We start from the raw sequence: 17,841 nt of genomic DNA on the forward strand, positions 1-17,841 counted from the left end.
TGACCATGGTCCCATCCCACCTGGGTGGTACTCTGGAGAAGAAGTAAAAGATAGAAAAACAGAATGTGCAAATACCCTCAGAAAAGTAAGTAGAAAAATTAAGTTGGATCAGAAAATTCCCCACATTGGCCACTAGGTGGTACCATCAGCTCAAGACAACTGGGAGAGAGGTATAGGACATTAGGCAATGCAGAGAAGAGTGGAGGCAGTGTGGAACCAGATCGTCATGTATACAAGATGGTCATAAAGCCACTGTTTGTAACGCAGACAGTGCATATAACAGAAAAAATCCAACCAAAACTTCCACAAAATCTGAAATGTAGCACTAATATCACAAAGGACGTTTTGAGATTACTTACATTTTCACTTTTGATTCCAATGGCTGAAGATTGAGGTGATATTTTTCAATATTATCCTCCATATCCATGGCAATCTGGTGGCTGGAAGAATAATTAATGTTTTAATGTTTACTTAAGTAGATGTATTTATTTTCAAGACTAATTGATATTCATTTTACAGTCACCACAAATTTACTTTTGTTTGCATGAACAGATTATTAGGATTTACTAACGATGCATTCACCATGTAGAAACAAACAAATGTGATAGAAGAAAAATGCAATTTCACCTTTTATCTTCTCACTCTTCTTTTTTTCTGTGTTATTTTAATTTAAGGATAAAGTAGTCGTATATTGTGATAAAAGAACAAAAGAATTGAGATTTGCAAAGTACTTTGCATAAATTAACTATTTTGGTGACCATTATCACCATTATCTTGTAATGTGGGTAGCACAGGTATTATTATATCCATTGGACGGATAAGAAAACTAGGACTCAGAGGGATGAAGTAATTCACCCACATAGCTATGGTTAGTAAATGTTAGAGATGGTATTCAAATCCGGGTTTCTTTGATTCTACCAGTGGTCCTCCCATGAAACTAAACAAGATGTGAGAAAAGACTAATTAGGAAGACATTGACCCACTGGAAAGTTTTGAAGAGTTTATAGATTAACTTATAGAGATATTGGTATCATTGACTCATTCTTAAGGCAAGTTAAATAGTTCCCAGAATGAGCCACTAGATTGTACCATAAGTACAGCTTTGTTACTAATCAGTAAAAAGGGAAAAGAAACAAGAGAGTAGAGGAGAAAGTTCTGAAGATGACGTAATGACTTCAGCAGAGGAAAAAAGAAAGCCAGCATTTAGTAAGCCCCTACTATGTGCCAGGCATTGTGCTAAACACTTTACCAATATTATCTTATTTAATCCTCGCAATATGACTCTCATTTGTCTCTGACAAAAAATTGTCTCTATGTTGAATTTATGAAGCAAGATGGAACTTTGGGGCCTAACAAACATGGGTGGTTGGCCTTCTTGCGATTTGTGGCTGAAAACTGAGGTAGATAGAGGTTGTGACTTGCCCAGGGTCACAGAATTAGAAAATGCATGAGCTGGATTTGAATTTAGCTCTTCCTTTCTCTAAGCTGGCTTCTTGCTGTCTCTATATTAAGGGAAGAAATATGAAGGCAGTCAAATATTGTAGAAATGTTTCATCACACTCTAATGGACATGCTGGAGAGATCTATACTCTTACTCCTTCTATGAAACCTCAGACAGCCAAGATGAGAATCTATGTTGGTCATTAATAAGCAACAATAAATAAATAGTTATTGAGTACCTGTGGTGGAAAAGATATTCTACTGGACTCTTTGGAATATTCAATGTAGTGAACATTTGTTATTAAGTATCTACTCTGTGCAAGGCATTGTGCTAGAAACTGGGGATATGAAGACAAAAAAATCAAACCATCCTTGCCCTCAAGAAGTTTATAGCATACTATTAGGGTTCAAAATAATCACACTTATTAATATCTATAATTTATAATTCTAATGTTTATATAATTTTAGGTATAGAGATATATTCTGAATATACAAGTATATTTATGTTTGTAAAATACGCATTTCCATTTCATGAAAATATAAAAATATAAATATATATCAATAGCAATAATTGATAATGTTAATTATAAAATTTAAATGAATTTCATAATTTGATATAATTAATGATAATTATTAATAACAACAATAACATTTATATAATATTTATTCTGTGCCAGACACTGTGCTAAGTACTTTACAATTATTATCTAATTTGATCCTCACAACACTTGGAAGTAGGTGCTATGCTTATCCCCATTTTACAGATGAAGAAACTGAGGCAAACAGAGGTTAAACGACTTGCCTGGAGCCATGGCTAGTAAGTGTCTGAGGACAGATTTTAACTCAGGTCTTCTGACTTCTAGATCAGTGCTCTATCCATTGAGCCACCTGGCTGCTACTACAGACAAGTAAATACGAGGCAATTTGAAGTAGAGAGAACTAATAAAGGCTTGGTGGAGGAGATGATCCCTTGAGCCTTGAAGAAAAGTATGGATTCTTGGAAAGAGAGGTGAAGATAGAATGTATTGTAGTCATGGATAATAGCCTGTGCAAAGATACTGAATTGAAGATAGAGTAAATGTCAAATTTAGCAAACAGCTGGCAGCCCAGTCTGGCTGGTGTGTAACCTAGGTTCATATCTCACCTCTGATGGGTGATAATGTGGAAACCCTAGCCCTAATTCTTCCTTCCTTTGCCTTTCTCTCTCTCCTCCTCCCTTTCTCTCCTACTTTCTTTTTCCTTCTCTCTTCCTTTAGATAAGACAAGGTGATGTGATAACTGCTCTCACAAGGGGCTTGGAATAGAACAGGACAATAAGCCACCTCCACAAAAGATTGGATGTGAAGACAGAGGAGAAAGGTCATTGGGAATCAGAAAGATCAGGAAGAGCTAATCAGTGGAAAGGGGCAGAGGAGACTACCTACTATTACAACATCCATCTTTAAACATCCATGTGAGAGAACACAGCTAGAAAAGTTCCTCTACCACACTCCTCTACTCACACTGAAGCTTTTGGGTGTAATTTATTACAATATTGGGGTCAATTAGCATGAGCATACACACACAAACATGTACACACATGCACACACATAAAGCACCATTCATGGTTCATTTCCTAGATTTAAATTAATAATGAGCACCAAAAGAGGAAAATTCTATAAAAGTACCTTGAGGCATGTTTGGAAGGCCATTGTTCCGGGGAATTATCCATTACCAGGCCATCACTGTCTAGCCAACAAGGATTGAAAATGTATCCCTGGAAAATTCCACTACAACACCAATCTCTATAAAGCTAAATTATTTTCAAATGTCAGAGAGAGAGAGAGAGAGAGAGAGAGAGAGAGAGAGAGAAACAAAACCTCATTGAAATTGTTATTTCTAATAGGTGTTGGGGAGAAAGTAGAGAAGATATAAAGAACTACAATTAATTCTGAATTATCCACATTAATTGGGGCCTGGGATACCATGATCCAGGAACATCATTTCAGCTCACAAACTCAAGATCTTTCTCAACAAACCCTTCACCGAAAGTTCTAACAAATGACAAACAGCCAAAGAAGGACATTGAAGTTTTGCTTACTCCTGTCCTGGGGCAGCTTCCAAATAGGAATTGGGGCTGTATTGGAGCAACCCAGCATCACTGTAGGTCTCTCTCCAAGGATGAGCCATTTCCTACAATGAATTTCAGAAGCAACATGGAACCTTGAGGCTCCCAAACATGGGTAGTTGGCCATTGTACTCATCCTTTTTTACTTCTAAAGATGCCAAGTAGAAAAAAGGGAGCAAGGCCTTCTTATTTCAACCAATTTTGGGTGTAACAAATCAATCAGACAATATTTATTAAGCACCTACTAGGTGTAAGGTACTGTACATACTATACCTGGCATGAGAATACCAACAGTTAGTCAATCATTAAGCACGTACTACATGTCAGCACTTTGCTAAACGCTAGGTGTACAAGAAAAAGAAAAAGAATCCCTGTCCCCTTGGAATGAGGGAGATAAGCATACAGGTATGGAAAAGCTATGAAGGAAGATTCATTAATCTGGCAGCAGTGTGCAGGATGGATGGGGCAAGGAGGCCAGGCCAAGACCCTGCCGGCAATGAGACTATTTTAGGAGTCTCCCAAATCATTCCCATCTTTGCCTTCTAAAGTAATTAGCTACTAGAAGCTGAGATTTGTGCTGGCCTTTCCCCTTTGGATGGCACTAGGATGTGTTTCTAGGAGAAAAGGAGGCGAACAAAAGAAGCTCAGTAATTTGGGCATCATTTAATTTAGCAAAATATATGTCCAGTGGTCAGTGAGAAAAAAAAGTAAGCATATATATATATATATATATATATATATATATATATACACACACACATACATATGTACATTATATATAATATAAATACCCAATACATATTTGTATAAACATATATATTAAATATATGTTAAAATATAAATTAAGTGAGATAAAATAAAAAGCAGTAGGGCTTTTGCCAGGCAGCCAGCTCCTCTACTCCAGAAACAACAGCTAGTAACAGTAATGATAACACAGCTGCACAGTCAGTAAAGCACCCAGTCTGGAATCAGAAAAACCTGAATTCAAATATGATTCACATACTTATGAGCTTTGTCACCCTAGGCAAATCACTTAACCTCTGTTGGTCTCAGTTTCTTCATCTGTAAAATAGGGATAATAATAACATCTATCTTCCAGACTTGTTGTGATGATCAAATGAGATACTTGTAAAGCTCTTAGTAAAGTGCCTGGCACATAGTAGGATCCATATAAATGTTAGTTATCATCATCATCATCATCTTATCATTCTATTGTACTTCAAAATTGAGCAATCTATTTATATGGGTACATATGTACTTCTATATATCTATATATGAATGTGTATATATATATATACACACATTTTTACACACACACACACACACATATACACATACATATATACACATGAAATACCTACTATGTACCAGGCACTATACTAAGCCCTGGGGATACAAAGAAACTGCAAAAACAGTCTGTACTCTCAGGTAGCTTACATTCTGCTCAAACAATTCTGTAGAAGGAACTCCCTCCTCCACAGAGAATGATTTCATTGTTTGACAACTCAGTTAGCACCCTCTCAAAATCAGAGCCAAAATCTTTGCGGCTCCTAGTTCTGCCCTATGGAACTGTAGAGAATAATTATAAAATCCATCTCCCAAAAAATATCTCTCCAAATATTTGGAGAAAAAGGCCCTGTAAATTATCTTTTCTATAAGAAAAGCATCTGTAGCTTCATCATCCATTTTTCATATGGTTTTTAGATTCCCTACCATCTTGATGCCCCTTCCTAGGTACACTCAATTTGCTGGTGCTCTACTTAAAATGTGGTGCCCTGGGACAGCTAGGTAGCACAGTGGATAGAACTCTGGCCCTGGAATCAGGAGGACCCGAGTTCAAATCCAACCTTAGACACTTGACACTTACTAGCTGTGTGACCCTGGGCAAGTCACTTAACCCCAACTGCCTAACCAATAAAATAAAATAAAATAAAATGTGCCCAGAATTTTAAAAAAAATTCTGTAGCTGTGATGCAATATTTTGATTAGCCAGACAGATATGGCATTTATTTTTTTTAATTACCCTTTTCACACTGTTGGCTCATAGTAAGTCTGTGGTCAACTAAAGGTACATATTTTACACGTGGGTGTAATCCACAAATCCACATCTTCTCAATCCTAGACTTGTGTGACTGATATTCTAAACTTAAATCCAGGGTTTTACAGAGTTTGGCCCAGGTAAATGTTCTCTTGCTGGCTTCACTTCATAATTTCAGTTTCTTAAGCTTATGTTGAGTCTTGATTCTTTTATCCTTAGAGCTAAAAGACACATCCCAAATCACCTGGGTCAACTCGTTAATTTTCTGTGCATATTTTTACATTTTCCTATCATTACAAAGCATGAACTTTTCACACTTTGAGCAGTATTCTAAAGCATTTTTAGCAATTAATTACTTTTTAATACTTACTTTTCAAATACATATTTTCCATCGCTAACTTGTTTGATTGTTGGCTGCAATCTTTTCAGTTCTTCCTATAAAAAGAAAATGTAGCTTGATTATACACCTTAATGACCACACTCTTGATTGTATGCAATAACCCAAAAGGATTTATATATGAAAGATTTCTGACCTGGTCAGTAGGAACCTTTCAATGTAGAAATTTCCTCTGCAGATGTCAATCACAAATTGTCTATAGCTTAATTGGTAAGTACCAGAACACTGCTTGAGGCATAGACATGTTAAATGACTTCCCCAGGGTCACACAGCTAATAGCTGTCGAAGGAGGAATTTAAACCCACATCTTTTCAAATCCATTGTCAAACACTCTATGCAGATATCATAATGCCATGCTGTTTCTTCAGGGGGCACATACATAGACACATGGAGGGGATAAAATACAATTAGAAGAAATTATAGTTCAGGCACCATGATAGTAGACCTTTTCAGTGATGAAAACTGATGTTTGAGAAGGGTTCAAATAATAAATGCAATTCTTCAATCAGTTAAGAACAAATGCTGTATTTCTCTCCTTTCATTGGAGAAGAGTGGGGACTATGGGCATGGAATGTTGCATACATTGTCATACTCAATTGATGTGCTGGTTAATTTGCTGAATTGCCTTCTTTTTTGACTTTTTTTCCTTTTTTGTGATTGCAAAGAATAGCCTTTTGGATAGGGGAGAAGGGAAGGATAGATATATTTGGAAATTAATGGTATAAAGCAAAATATATCAATAAAGTTCAAATTAAATTATTTTATCCTAAAAGAAGAATAAATTCTCTAGTTTAATGTAATTTACTTTCCTTCCTATAGGAACATAAGGTTTTGAATGTTTCCTAGTAACAAAGAAAGTTCTTCATGGAAAAATCCATATGCATTCACCAGTTATGATCATACCTGTGGGGTTACCAATGTTGTGAGAGAATATTTTTAAAAAGGACAAAGTCTTAATCTTTTTAGAAGAACCAACTACACTACAAATATGTATATATATATATATATATATATATATATATATATATACATACATATATGTACATAAAGTTTTGCCCCCTATCTTATGTGGACATTTAGTTAACTGAAAGGGACAAAGAAATTAGGACATTTGTGTGAGAAAAAGTAAAATGCAGTTTGAGGAGAAACGCAGAAAGTTTTAAGAGGATCTGAGAGAAAAGTAGCACCTCACATAATTGCTTGAGAAGAAACACAGACAGAGGATGCTCTGATTTAAGACAGAAGGCAGAACAGAAAAAGAAGGGAATTAGAAGATAGAAGCTAATCTAAGAAGCCTACAGAGCTAAGAGATGACAATAAGAGAAACAAGGTGAAGACTGAAAATGAAATGGAGCCCATCTGGGACAAACTAAGAGCCAGGCAAGCCCTGCCATTGATTTTGGAGAGCTGATCTGATTGAAGGGAAGTTCTGATGCTGGAAGCTGACTGGACAGAACATTGTCCTCTGTTGTTTCAAGAGCTGACTTGTTGCCTTGCTTTGTAGTGCTGTTTCCAGCTTAAGATAGAGGAAACCTTTCAGAAGTTACCAGTATTACTCTGGCTTGAGATAGTAAAGCCTGCAAAAGCCCAGAGAAGTGTCCTAAATAGCTTTGCAGATCTCAACCTTAAAAGAGCTTCTTTTCACTCAAAGAGTATAACACTGCTGCAGTACCCAACCAAGGCAGCAGATCTGGAAAGCTCTGCAGATTTTAGGCTTAAGGCTACTTCAGACTAAAGCAGCTTACCCCTGCCTCACTGGCCTGTGAATAGCAGAGAAGCAGGTTCATCTGGAAAGAAAGTAGATAGACTCAGGTTAGCAACAGTCCCAACCTGTAGGGTGACATACAGCACAGACTATTCCCTGAAGACACCAAGGGTAGGAAAGCCTACAGTAAGTTGTTTCAGACACCTAAGTTTCTCCACTCTTGTGTCCCACAGACATTATATGCATGGGTGGGAAAGTGAGGCAGAGGCTAATGAATGAACTGTCATGTTGTATTATGTTTATTATCTCTTTGCCACCTGTTGTAAGTTTCATCACTTAGATAATAGATGCCATTTATAGAGTGCTTTAAGGTTACCAAAGCACTTTACATATGTTATCTCATCTGATAACATCTCACAACTACAATAATATCTCCCAACAACTCTATGAGGTGGGTACTATCATTTATCTCCATATTCCATTTTCCCTCTGCTGCCCTGCCTGATTTCAATTCCTTGAAACAAGATGCCCCTTCCAGGATAAGCACATCAATTCTAAACTCAACCCCAAGCTGTTGATTCAAGCCTTGATCGACTCCACCTCCTTTGGCCTCCTCTCCTCTCTGGAGGGCTAGAAGGTGGAGTACCAAATTCCTCCCAATGCCTTTCTTTAGAGAGGGCAGGAATTGGATTCTCAGCTCACTACACTTTTCATCTGAAAACCTGATCTCAACTCTACAGTACAAGATGCCCCCAGTTTGGAGTCTCCCTCCCCATGGTTTCCTGTCTCCTTCTGTGTGTGGTCTCTCCATTTAGATTGTAAACTCCTTGAGGGTAGGGACTTTCTTTTGATTAATTGTATCCCCAGCACTTAGCACATTGCTTGGAATGTTGTAGGCATTTAATAAATGTTTACAGGATTGGATTGGATTTTACTGATGAGGAGACTGAGCTCAAAGACGTAGTAGTAACTTGGTCATACCGAGTAAGTATCTGAAGCAGGTTTTCAACTCAAGTCTTCCTTATTCCAATTCTGGAACTCTATCTGCTGTATCACCGAGCTACCTCTCAAAATCTAATGAGTTCACCTTGGTTAATTTGTTTAAATGGGAAGCCCACTGGTTGGGGCCTGAGGAGCTAAAGTAATGTATAGTTACCATATATGTTTTTGCACCATATGACATACGACATCCCTAAGATCTTGAATATTATTTGTAGTAGTATGGCTATCCCTCTGGGAAAACATCTTGACTCTTCAGGTAAACAAGCCAGCCTCAGCCTAGGAAGAGAACTTTGAGAGAGTTAGGGGTTTACACTACAGTGATGGGCTACATATAGAATTCATAGACTCATAGGCGGCCAGTATTATAAGAGTACTTAAAGAAAATCTCTTCATAGGATCATATTTTTAGATCTGAAAGGGGTTTCAGAAGCCATTAAGTACATTCCCCTCTCTTCACAGATGAGAAACTGAGGTTCAGACAAGTTAAGTGATTTCCCAGCATCACTTAGCCAATAAGTATCTTAGGAGGGATTTGAACCTATGTCTTGCTGACTCCAAGTCTAACAATCTGTCTCCCTTTCTACGTTGCCTCTCCTCTGTCCATGGATTAGATATGTGAATTAGGGCTGCTTGCTTGATCTCTCCAGACTTTACTTTCCTCCTCAAGAGACTAACCCAAATTCACATGGCTGATCCATGGGCAGAGTCAAGGTTAAAGCCTAGTTCCTGTGATTCCTAGTCCAATTCCCCCATTCAATGGCATTAAATAAGGTCTCCTTAGGATTTAATGTTGGACTAAGTTTTTCCAAAACATTTGTTTTAGTTAAGGTGGTGTTATGCCACAATAATAATCATAGCTGACTTTAAATAATGTATAGCATTTTAAAATTTGTTAAATTATTTTTTCATGTGCTATCCCACTTAAACCTTATAACAACCCTGTAAGGTAGGTACTATTGCTATCTTCTTTTTACAAATAAGGAAACTGAGATCTAGAGAGTTTTAATGACTTGCTCATTGCCCCAAAGCTACTAAGTGTGAGGCGCGATATTTGGATTCTGTTTGTGTACCTGTATGTTTTCAGAACTTGTCTATAGCTGGCACATCTTAATATCATAAGTAGTCATCTATACCTCATTTTAAAAGGAATTTAGTTAAATTTTCATTTCTTGAATTTAATGAACAAAAATGCATTAAATAAATATCCATCTTAAAAAATAAAGTTCACTAGGTGTACTTCCTAATGAAATGTGCTGTGGACACCCACACTTTTGATTCAAGTCTCCAAATCCAGTCCTATATCCACCACAGCACACACCCTCTTAAAGCATAGTAGAAAAAAACATTGGAATTTGAGTAGGAAGATGAAGGGGGTTCACATGCCAGGCCTGACATTATCCAGTTCTGTTAACTGTAGTGAGCACACTACAATGGTTCTGATAATATTTGCACTAAGCATTTCCCAATATTATGTGAAGAAAGCTTAAAACCTGACCTAAGTGTTCCCTGTCACTGAGTTACCTTTTGGACATATCATCTAGCTACTCAACTTCATTAAGAAATGTACTCCTCTGTCTACAAACCCTTGCTCCAGAAAAATGTCCCTTCTTTGTGCCCATCTCCCTAGTCTTAATTTAATTTTATTTTTTATTTAAAATTAATTTATTTATTTTTAGTTTTCAACATTCACTTCCACAAGATTTTGAGTTCCAATTTTTCTCCCCATCTCACCCCTCCCCCACCTCAAGATGGCATGCATTCTGAATACCCCTTCCCCTAATCTGCCCTCCAATTTATTACCCCACCTCTTATTCCCTTACCCTTCAGTTTTCCTGTAGGGAAGGATAGATTTCTATACCCCATTGCCTGTATTTCTTATTTCCCAGTTGCATGTGAAAACAATTTTTAACATTTGTTTTTAAAACTTTGGGTCACTAGCTTCAATTTCCTCCATTCTAATCTTAAGGAAGTATTTTCTTCAATGAGCTTCTAGACTTCCTTTTCCATTTGGCCAATTCTGCTTTTTAAGGCATTCTTCTCATCATTGACTTCTTGGATCTCTTTTGCCATTTGGGTTAGGCTATTTTTTAAGGTGTTATTTTCTTCAGTATTTTTTTTTTGGTCTCCTTTAACAAGCTATTGACTGTTTTTCATGGTTTTCTTGCATCACTCTCATTTCTCTTCCCAATTTTTCCTCTACTTCTCTTACTTGCTTCTCAAAATCCTTTTTGAACTCTTCCATGGCCTGGGACTGATTCATATTTTTCCTGGAGGCTTTGGATGTAGGAGCTTTGACTTGGCTCCCCCCACCCCCAGTCTTAATTTTAAGGTATTTACATAAAGCACTTTGAAAAAACTTGGAGTAGCTGGATTTTTTTTTTGTGAGTATAGTGTAAATATCCTACCTATCATAGAGGTGGAAGGCAGGGACAAGGAAGGGTCTGGGCCAGGAGTGGGGAACCTGCAGTCTCAAGGCCACATGTGGCCTTCTAGGTCATCAAGTGTGGCCCTTTGACTGAATCCAAACTACACAGAATAAATCCCCTTAATAAAAGAATTTCTTTTGTGAAGTTTGAATTCAAAGGGCCACACTTGAGGACCTAGAGAGCTACATGTGGCCTCCGGGCTACAGGTTCTCCACCCCTCCCCTGGGGACTGGTTGGTTCATGGTTCTTATCTATTAATGAGTAGGCAAGAAACCAGGAAGTTGGGGTTGTTCAGAGTTTTCCCCTCTTAGAATGGGTTCTTGGTATCACTTTTTTATTTCATTTCCTCTAGGATATAGAGTGTTGCAGGAAATATTTTTCCTTACAAAAACATACCCGCTGCCCTCTCTGAAAATCCTTTCATCGAAGAGAGCTGGGGGAGAAGGCCATCCATACAATGTTCCTTTAATTCAATTTCTTACATTCTATGAAATCCTATCGAACAGAAGGTCAATGACTACCCAGAACATTCCAAACAGCTGCTCAACTGACAGTTTGGAGGATTGATTTCTGCATTTGGCGATTTAAGCTAACTACATGGAAATGCCACAATGCAATTGGCAGAGAGGTTTTTTTTAACTCTGTGTGTGTGTGTGTGTGTGTGCATGTGTGTGTGTGTATGTGTGTGTGTGATGTATCTGGGTGAGTGTGTGAGTGAGATAGATAATGAGACAGGGACAGAGACAGAGTTGGCAGAAAGGAAAGTGTTATTCATGACTAAGCCCTTACTTAAGTCCACCAATCTTCCATTGATCTAGGACTATGATCACATAGGTTCGGGATCTCTAGGTCAGAAAACCTCCTCCAATGATGCAGATTGGCTACTCATCTCCACCTTTCATTTTAGAGAGCTGCTTGGACTGCTGAGAGGTTATCTGACTTGCTCATATAGTCACATAGCCAGTGTGTTTCACAGGCAGGGCTTGGACCCAGGTCTTTCTGACTCCAAGGCTAGCCTATCATACATAGCACCATACTGTCTTGGATTATACTTCATAGCTTCCAGAATTCTAATTTTGTAGAAATTTAATATGAAAAATTTCTACTGTTATTTGTTCTTCCCACCATTTCCCCCAATTATACTTCCCTTCAGAAGAACAGAAAAAGCCCAAGGTTCAAATAAATCTCAAAAATCCTCTTCTAGTCCCAGGTGTCCTCTGTTCCCCACCTCCAGCCATCATCCTCTGCTTCCTTTTTCTTTTTTTTTTTACATTAAATCGATATCTTATGAAGGAGCAGAAAGTGTGGTACTTATTGATTCCTTAGGCCTGTGTGGAGGCAGCTTTCAGGCCATTCATTAGGCGAATCAACATCAAATCTTTTCTCTGATATTTACTTCTTCTATGACCTTGGAAAAGCCACTCAGTCTCCACATCTGTAAAAGGACAATTGCCCTAGATGGTCTCTGAGGTCCCTTCCAAAGACCTAGGGGGTTAAATGGTGCAGAGGATAGAGGGCTGGTCCTGGAGTCAGAAAGACCTGAGTTCAAATCTGGCCTCGGACATTTACTAGCTGTGTGACCCTGGGCAAGCCACTTAACCACATACTGCTTCAACTGTAAAGTGCAGATAATAGTAGCAGCTACCTCCCAAGTTGTTGTGAGAATCCAATGAGCTAATATTGTAAAGTACTTAGTAAGTACCTGGCATGATGGGCATTCAATAAATGCATGTTTCCTTCCTTCCAGCTCCAGATCTGTGATCCTATCATCATTTCTCAGCTCAGTGCACTATGGTGGATGCTGGAATCCTCTTCATTGTGTTCCTCTGTATAACTCTTTGCCTTCCTTGATTTTGGGTTAAGCCACTCTGTGAACCTGATCTTGAATTATTCAAGTGCGACAAAGATACAGAATTTCACACACTTATTCTCTATCCCTTCTTCACAAATTAAATTTGTGCTATGAAAATTTAGGATGCATCCACAACTATGACAAAATAACCACTGTGTAATTTTTATAAAACACCATAGATCAGCAGTAACAGCTTTGCTACCAACACCCAATGTTTCCTGATGTCCTTAGACCTGCCTGTCATTCCAAGATACACAGGAAGTAACTGGTTGGCAGGATTGTGAATGCAGAATCTTACCCTTTGACTTGCCAGATTGGTCCTCCTGCTCTCGTCCCTATAGATTTTCCTCTTACATAAATATTAAAACGGTAGTTAGAAATCTTATCACTTCCAGACAGCCATTGGATCTGTCCAGCAATCAACCTGCTTCCTTGGCTTTCTCTTAGAATATCCACCTTCCAATCTCACATGTTCTTTTGACAGTTTAAAAATCTGAAACTACTTCAAATTTGCTTTCCTGTACCATGCATGTGTGTCTGAAAGCTAACCTTTTAACCCTAGGACTTACCACTCTGACCATTTTCTTACCTGCATCACCCAGAATCATGTATGGTCATTTAAAACAGAAATAATCTGCAATTTACTTCATTCATAGCTTTGGGTGACAAAACCCACAACACCTACATAAATCATAGTGTACATTTAGAATAATTTTATCTTAACCTAAGGATGTCTTTTTAAAAAGCTAAAAAATGGTTTTGACATTTGACTGTTAAATCATTCCATTTTATATCACTGGGCATTGCTTTTTAGGCTTTTTTGTGTTTTTTAAATGAAAGTGTAATAAGCAAGTACAAAAGGAATTACTAATGTTTGTATAATTTGGGAAAGCAGAAGACATAAAAATCTATACTAATTTTTGCTTTGCATCATTAAACATGAAGTATTGATTATTGCTCTTTGCAACAAAATTTATGGAGCTGGCTGTGTTGCTGTGTCCACATAAAGTGATTCTGATGTTTTGCCCTCAGACCCCAATGGCTGTAAATGATGGTCCTTGGTGACAGCTGGGATGTCATGGTTCCAATCCACAGCCTTAAGAGATACATTTCCCAGATTAGACTACGAGTGACCCAGCTGCAAACTCGAACTTCAGAAAATTAAATTGGAGAGAATCCAAACTTCTGTTGGAATAACTGTGTGAATTACAATGCCTCTATAAACCTTGCTATAATGTAAATGTACTTTCAAATTTACTGCCATTTCCCTTCTAGCCCTGTTGTGATTTGGGCATTAATAGTCATCTCATATAACCCTCCCCTTGCCAAAAAAAAAAAAAGGCATTGAGGATAAAAATACAAGATTCATTTTCTCCCTCTGTGAAGCAAAAAATCCAAATCCTTTTTTTTTTCTTTCACCACCATTTTTCAGGGAGAGTATAAGTTTTGTTTATGTTTTATTCATTAATATTTTTATGGATGACAGATCTGTAAATTTCATAGAGCAACATTACGTTGCAACTGAACACGATTTTCTTTGGGAGGAAAATCTAATAGTGTATCAGCAACTCATTTAAAGGCTTCCTCCAACTCAGTTATGGGTAAATAAGACATGTGAGGGGTGACAGTTGACTTCAGAACGTGTTCTCATCTCTTTCCAGCACTTTCTATGCTCATTTTGAAACTTCTTCAAGCTACAGCACAAAGTTCCTCTGTGACTACAACAGGTGAATTATTATTCTCCATCTCCATAGGATTGTCCTTGTGGCTTTTGCTACATTGTCTCAGGCACAGGAACCATCCCACTGTATAGAAATATGATGGGGTGATCAGAGTTGTTTCAATATCACCATTTCTTTTCTTCTTGCCTTCCTACCAAGGTTATGTTTATAGGCATGTTAGATACTATTCTCTTGTCTGACAACCGTGAGGACAAAGCTAGTATCTGAATTTGTTCAACCAGACAAAAAGTGAAAGTAGATTCAGATTAAGAACCAAGGTATAGTTCTTTAAGTCACTTAATATGGGCTAGTGACAGCCATCTGTCAGTGAGGCATCCATTCAAAGAGTGCCCTACGATAGGTCTTTAGAAATCATGTGAGCATGGCTCCTGTTTATAAACTGTCCTCTACTACTTCGTATCCTCACCTCAGGTTTCTCCCCTTCTCCAACCCACCCACACACTTACCCAAAAGTGATTTTGCTAATATGTGGACTCTGACCATGTCACTCCCCTGCTCAGTAAATCCAGGTGGCTCCCTATTGCCTTTAGGATCAAGTATCAGCTCTTCTGATAGGCATTTGAAGCCCAACCAACCTTTCCAATGATATCACACATGACTCCCTTTTATACAGCCTTCCAGGCAGCCAGACTGGCACTCTTGTGGTTATTCATCTACAGTGTTCCCTAGTCTGTCACTGAGTCTTTCCATAGGATGATCCCCATGCCTGAACTCCCTTCTTCCTCACTTCCACTTCTTTGAATCCCTAGTTTCTTCCAAAGCTCAGCTCAAGTGCCACCTCTCCCATGAATTCTTCCTGGATCCTCGGAGCTGTAAGTGCCCCCCATTAGCTTATATTTATTTTCTATAGACTTATATGTGGAGATGTGGAATGTAAGCTCCTTGAAGGCAAGAACTGTTCAAATTTGTCTTTCTTTCCCCAGTTTCTGGCATATGTTGTTGTTGTTGATGAGTCACGTCCAACTCTTTGTGAACCTATTTGGGATTTTCTTGGCAAATATATTGGACTGGTTTGCCATTTCCTTCTCCAGTTCATTTTACAGATGGGGAAACTGAGGGTAATAGGGTTAAGTGACTTGCCCAGGGTCACATAGCTAGTAAGTGTCTGAGTCTATATTTGAACTCATGAAGATGAGTCTTCCTAATTCCAAGATCATTGCTCTATCCACTGCGCCATCTAGCTGCCCCATGTTTGATGGGATTGTCTTCACATGCTATATGTCTCTCTAGGGAAGCCTTGTGCACTGGGCTGTGCTTTAAACTGCTTGATATTTTGGGCACAAAAAAAAAACCTCAGAAGGATGGTGTGATATAAAATTCATTGTCACAGTGTCAGAAAGATACATCTGAGACATTATTTCCTTAGCCGTCCTCTATGCTCTCAGGTGTGCTGATATTAAGAGTAATGCAACTCAGGCAGTATGAAGACACTGGACCCCATGACTAACCAGGCCATGTCTTCAGATATGGAACAACTCCAAAGTAATAGTTTCCTTAGTTCAGGATTCAGCTTGGACCCCCTAACTTACTCTTATATAATATCTGCAAACTACTCATCTTAAAATCTAAACTCTTTTCAGGGTTAGACCATGGCCCACCTTGGGGGATGTCACTTGGCTCCCACTTTGGAGATGATTGACCTACAATAAAGACTCAATTCATTTAAAAATTAGACCATTTGCACTAGATTTCTGACGATATATAATCAACCTTGACTCTTTCTTTCTCTCCTACTCCAATATGTGTTCATCTTCCAACTACTGACAATTCCAATTTCCTGCATATATCCTCTTCTCTTTACTCACATGGCTATTAACCCATTTGAGATCTGCACCACCTCTCATTGATACACTGTTGCAATAGCCATTGAATTGGTCATTGAATATTGTGGTGGTCATCTATTTAATTTCCAGTTTTTCTCCTCTCTAATCCATCCTCCACACAGCTGTCAAAATATTCTCCCTAAGGAATGGGTTTAAATATGTCAAATCAAATAAACAAACATTTATTAAACATTTACTGCATGGCAGTCAGAGACACCTTCTTTGGCTACATATTGTCATTAGGCAGGCAGTTTTCGGAGGAAGAGATTGAAGCTATCTATAGTCATGTGAAAAAATGCTTTAAATCATTACTGATTAAAGAAATGCAAATCAAAACAACTCTGAGGTACCACATCACACCTATCAGATTGGCTAATAAGACAAAACAGGAAAATGATAAATGTTGAAAAAGATGTGGGAAAATTGGAACACTAATGCATTGTTAGTGGAGTTGTGACTGATCCAACCATTATAGAGAGCAATTTGGAACTATGCCCAAAGGGCTATAAAACTGTGCATACCCTTTGACCCAGGCATACCACTTCTAGGTCTGTATCCCAAAGAGATCATAAAAATGGGAAAAGAACCCACATGTACAAAAATATTTAAAGCAGCTCTTTTTGTGGTGGTCAAGAATTGGACATTGAGGGGATGCCGATCAATTGGGGAATAGCTGAACAAGTTGTGGTATATGAATGTCATGGAATACTATTGTGCTATAAGAAATGATGAGCAGGCAGACTTCAGAAAAACCTGGAGAGACTTATATGAACTGATGCTGAGCAAAATGAGCAGAACCAGGAGAACATTGTACACAGTAACAGCTACATTGTGCGATGACTGACTTTGATAGACTTAGTTCTTCTCAGCAATGTAGGGATCTAAGACAACTCCAAAAGATTCACAATGGAAAATGCTATCTACACCCAGAGAAAGAACTATGGAGTCTGAATACAGATGGAAGCATTCTATTTGCTCTCTTTTCCTATTGTTGTTTTGTTTTATTGCTTCATTCTCCTGGTTCCTCTCATTATTTCTAATTGTTCTATATATCATGACTAATGTGAAAATATTCTTAATATGAATGTATAAGTAGAGCCTATATCAGATTGTATGCTGTCTTGGGAAATGGGGAGGACAGGGAGGGGGAGAAAATTTAAAACTCAAAATCTTATGGAAGTAAATGTTGAAAACTAAAAATAAATAATTATACACACACATACATACATAGATAGATATAGATATAGACATAGATAGATAGATAGATAGATAGATAGATAGATAGATAGATAGATAGATAGATAGATAG

At 37.9% G+C, this 17,841-nt stretch overlaps 1 protein-coding gene across 1 annotated transcript in view; it reads right to left on the reverse strand.

Annotated features, from left to right (window-relative positions):
- The window catches only part of IQCJ (IQ motif containing J), a 155,774-nt gene that overhangs the window by 91,752 nt on the left and 46,181 nt on the right, over positions 1 to 17,841 (reverse strand). The window contains exons 3-4 of the mRNA XM_027875785.1: positions 5,956 to 6,020; positions 360 to 440 (exon numbers count right to left, since the gene is read on the reverse strand). Coding sequence (XP_027731586.1) covers positions 360 to 440; positions 5,956 to 6,020 — 146 coding nt within the window. The remainder of the gene's footprint in view (positions 1 to 359; positions 441 to 5,955; positions 6,021 to 17,841) is intronic.

This window comes from Vombatus ursinus, unplaced genomic scaffold, assembly GCF_900497805.2.
Source record: "Vombatus ursinus unplaced genomic scaffold, bare-nosed wombat genome assembly UNPS02014810.1, whole genome shotgun sequence".
Taxonomy (NCBI): Eukaryota; Metazoa; Chordata; class Mammalia; order Diprotodontia; family Vombatidae; genus Vombatus; species Vombatus ursinus.